General features: G+C 40.8%; 1 protein-coding gene across 1 annotated transcript in view; it reads left to right on the forward strand.

The window, feature by feature from the left end:
* The window catches only part of ALPK1 (alpha kinase 1), a 66,338-nt gene that overhangs the window by 39,152 nt on the left and 22,971 nt on the right, over positions 1-4,215 (forward strand). Inside the window, 2 exon segments of the mRNA XM_019521981.1 lie at positions 973-1,059; positions 1,836-1,912. Of these exon segments, the coding sequence (XP_019377526.1) occupies positions 973-1,059; positions 1,836-1,912 (164 nt within the window).

The following is a 4,215-nucleotide window of genomic DNA, read 5'->3' on the forward strand; positions in this document are numbered from 1 at the left end:
AGTCATCCTTTGTAGACACACCAGTCAAATCCTTTGTTTATGTTTTTTAGTGATGTACAGTACAAGTGTGTCTGATTTTGATTTGCACTTAGCACATTTACCCTATAGCTAATAGCATTCTATGTATGTTCATTTATATGTGAAAGATACCATCACCACTAAGAAGAATTAAGAATCAATTTATTTTCTTAATCAAGGTAGGGTATTATGAACACTAGCATTTTAATATGTATAATAGAGGCTGTCAAACTTCTAAGTGGCAGGGGCTGTACCAGTGGAGGGCCACAGGCCCCAGGGACTGTATGGCCCTCACCTCTCCCACTGTACTGAGCTCCCAGGTGTGCCCCCTTCCCCCCCACTTCTCCATACACACTGCCCTACCCCACTGCTGCACCTCAGGTGCTCCTCTACCCCCCTGTTGCACCACATGCCTACCCTACTGCTGCTCTCCATACCCCTACTTGGACAGCCCTGGTATAAGGTATTGGTAGGGGATAGGAAAACAACTTACATAGATGGCAGCATAACACTCCCTCTTTTTAGCTAGTAATAAATCACCACAAATAAGTAACCCTATACTAATGCATTCAACCCCTTAAATTAATACGTATGTATTGCAACATTATTTTATTAATAGTTATACATAGCCAACTTTTGCCAATCACCTCAAAATCCCCAGAGGAAAGGTTCTATATAGAAGTACTAATTATCCACTCTTACTACTGCTGCTCAATACTACATCTGTGCATGGCTGGTAAAAAGCTTTGTACCTGTATATTTATCTAGGTTCTTATTATAGCCTGTTACCCTGATATCTGAGTACCTCTAAGATATCTGAAGGTATAGCACAAAATGCATTGAAGTCAATGGGACAAAAAACCCAGTTGACGTCACTGAGATTTGGATAAGGTTTTAAGAACTCAAAATGTAACAGTACTTAATCTCCAGTGAGTTTTTAAACTGTCATTTCAGGTACATGGCTGTATCATAAGGAAAGTGATAGGATTCTTGTTCAGTCAGTCTGCTTACAAATCAGAGGACAGATTCTGCAAAAGCTTGGTAAGATTCCTTTCTGCTACACTAGTATTTTTCCTATAGTGATTCCACAATTTTTAAGAGATAAAGAATACACTTCTCATATTCACAGCTCACTATAAGGTAATTTTTGGGTTCAAGACAGCTTATATGAAACTTGCCCCTGGCTTCTCTGACATAGAAAGTCACAGAAAATTAGTTCTGCACACAGCTGGTTGAGACAATAAGAACTCACAGCTGACAGGAGCCCATTGACCAAGCAAATGTACTTTGCAAATAGGCAGTCTGTTGCCGAGACAATGAGGTGGTAGGGAGCACTCACAGATGATGTCTATATTGTCATTTTTAATGTTAAGCTATTCTGTCTTCATCCACACTCTTTCCCAAATGCTTTATTCCTGAAGCCAGTAGCCTGCCCTGAGACACATTGCATGGAAGCTCGCTGTGCAAGCATGAGATATCTTCAGGCCAAGGGGCTGACAAGTTCCTGTATGCAGCCTCTCTGCATGGAAGGCTTCTCATACAGACAGACTAGGGCTGCACTGTTCCTTGTGTGTGAACTTCTGTTTTCACTGGCTGCTAATCTAGGCTCTTTCAAAGGTATATTGACATGTACAAACCAAAGCAAAAAGAAATTAATAAATTTTCCGTTGTAAAATTTGGAAATGTGCCACAGAATGGTTTTATACAGCCTTGAAATCTCCCTAATCAAGGCAGATGAAATAAGCCCAGAGACATACAGCAATGATATCACTTAAGGATGCAGCCTGCTTATTGACTGTTTCTCTGCTTTATTTCAGGAATGTGGTATGAAGCAGCAGAGTTGATTTGGGCCTCTTTGGTGGGCTATTTAAAACTTCCTCAGCCGGATAAAAAGGTTGGTTTGGTTTGGTTTTTTCACACTGAATATTCTTACTAATTGAAAGTCAATTGCAGAATCCTCATAACAACATTCTCCTAACTAAACAAGAAAAATATATGTTAGATAGAGTCAATAGTAAAGTGGATACATAGTTGGCTAAATAATCTCAAACTAAAAATAACTAAAATGGATTAATGTCAGGATGGCAGGAGGTTCGTTTGGAATCGAGTGCTATTTAATGTTTTCACTACTGACTTGCAAGAGAACTTCCTGATCAAGTTTGTAGACGATACAGAACTGTAAGGGACTCCAAACACTGAAGGAAATGGGTAGGATCCAAAAGAACCTTGATAAATTGGGGAACTGGGCTACAGACAACAAAATGAAATTCAGCAAAGGCAAGTGTAAGGTGCTATATTTGGGGAAGAAAAACCAAATGCATAAATACAAAATGGGAGAGAGGCAATTGGGTAGGTAACTTTGATGCTGAGAGGGTTATAGCAGATCACAAATGCAGCATGAATCCACAATGGTCACAGAAATATGGCAATTTGGGGCTGCTTTAACAAGAGTGTTGTATGCAAGACATGCAAGATGATAGTACTCTACTCTAGGCTGGTTAGGCCTCAGATGAAGTATTGTATGGAATTCTAGGCTCCACAATTTATGAAGGGTGAAAAGAAAATGGAGTAAACCAAGTAATTAATATGATAAAGGAGTAGAATGAAAACTGTGTGAGAAAAGGTTGACAGAACTAGTTATAGTAAGTTTGGAGGAAAGGGGATTAAGGGGGAATGGGACAGCAGTTCTCCAATATTTGAAAGGCTGCCATAAAGAAGAGGGAGAACAATTGTTCTCTTGCTACAAAGGGTAGAACATGATTTAAATTGTAGCACAACAAATTTAGAGTCAATCTCAGAAAATAAGAATTCCTTATTCTGAGAAGAGTAGAACCAAAGAATAAGCTACCCAGAGCAGTGTGGACTCTCTTTTACTGGAGGTTTTCAAGAAAGCATTTGTCTAGAATGGTTAAGGATAGCGTATCCTGTATTTGTGCTGGACTAGATGACTGCTGAGGTCTCTTCCAAACCCAGGGTTCTACAATTCTCTTTACCACAACCTTATTTCAAGATGCATTCAGTTTCCTGTAGTGCTGGTTTTCCTTCAACCAGAGTTAATACTTGGGGCAAACATAGCTGAAGAGTACACCACATTTTGCATACATTTGTATTTTGACCACCATATCTTGACTTCTGTTTTATTTCTGAAAAGAAATAATGGGATGGTTTTCAAGTGGCAGCACCATCAGACGCATGTCTGTCACTGTCCGATCAAACAGGATGCTGCGATGCAGACCTCTGACAGAGTAATGCCATGATACACAACTATTAGTATTACTAATTTCAGGGATTACTTCTTTAACCTTGGAACAAAACAGCAGAGTGTTAAAACTAAACACAAGCAGATAAATAAAATCTCTTGTTTTCTTAGACACATTTAGCCAGGATGTAATGTAACTTATGTCCATACATGCTGCTTATGGCTTCTCTTAGGCATACTCTTTAGCTCAGACTTGCTAATCATCTACATTACAAAACTTTTAGTTTGCTCCCCCAGCAGCAGTCCTGCCCACCCATAGAGCCTCTTGTGAACATCATGACTCAAGGTCAAGCTGTCTGATAGTGCACACCATCCCCATGCAAGGTGACTTTTACTAACTACACATGTATACAACTGTGTACCCACCCACCCACCATGTACCCTACTTCACACACCTAGTAGGTATGTACACACTTGTAGATCCACCCAAGACATGAATCAGGATCATAAACTCTGGACAAGTGCCAAAAATGGCAGTTACCTGACTGGGTAACTGCTATTTGAGGATGTCATCAAGAAAAGCAGGACTCCACCTATATCACCTGTGAATTTGGAGAAGCCTGCAGGTCTGAGGTCAGTCAGGAATCAAGGTACCAGCCAAGGTTGGGAGGAGTGGACAAAATTCAGGCACAGGTTAGGTCTGGAAAAGCCAGGAGATCAGTCAAAAGCAGGGTTTAGGAACAAGCTGAGTCAGAAAGCCAGGAGATGAGACAGAAAGTAAAACTGGAGATCAAACAGAGAGAGAGCACATGCAAGAAGGAGCTTCAAAGCAATCTAAGATCAGACTGAGCTCCATTCATCAAACACTTCCAGTTCCAGGTCAGGGATTTATGTGGAGGAGCTGGAGGGTCGACTGGCCCTAGCCAGCCACTCCAGTGAGAGGGTGAACAGCTAGGCCCTTCTGGAGACTTCAGGACAGTCTTGACCAAGTTGGTGAC

Source organism: Gavialis gangeticus, unplaced genomic scaffold, assembly GCF_001723915.1.
Source record: "Gavialis gangeticus isolate Ggan-Ray unplaced genomic scaffold, GavGan_comp1, whole genome shotgun sequence".
NCBI lineage: Eukaryota > Metazoa > Chordata > Crocodylia > Gavialidae > Gavialis > Gavialis gangeticus.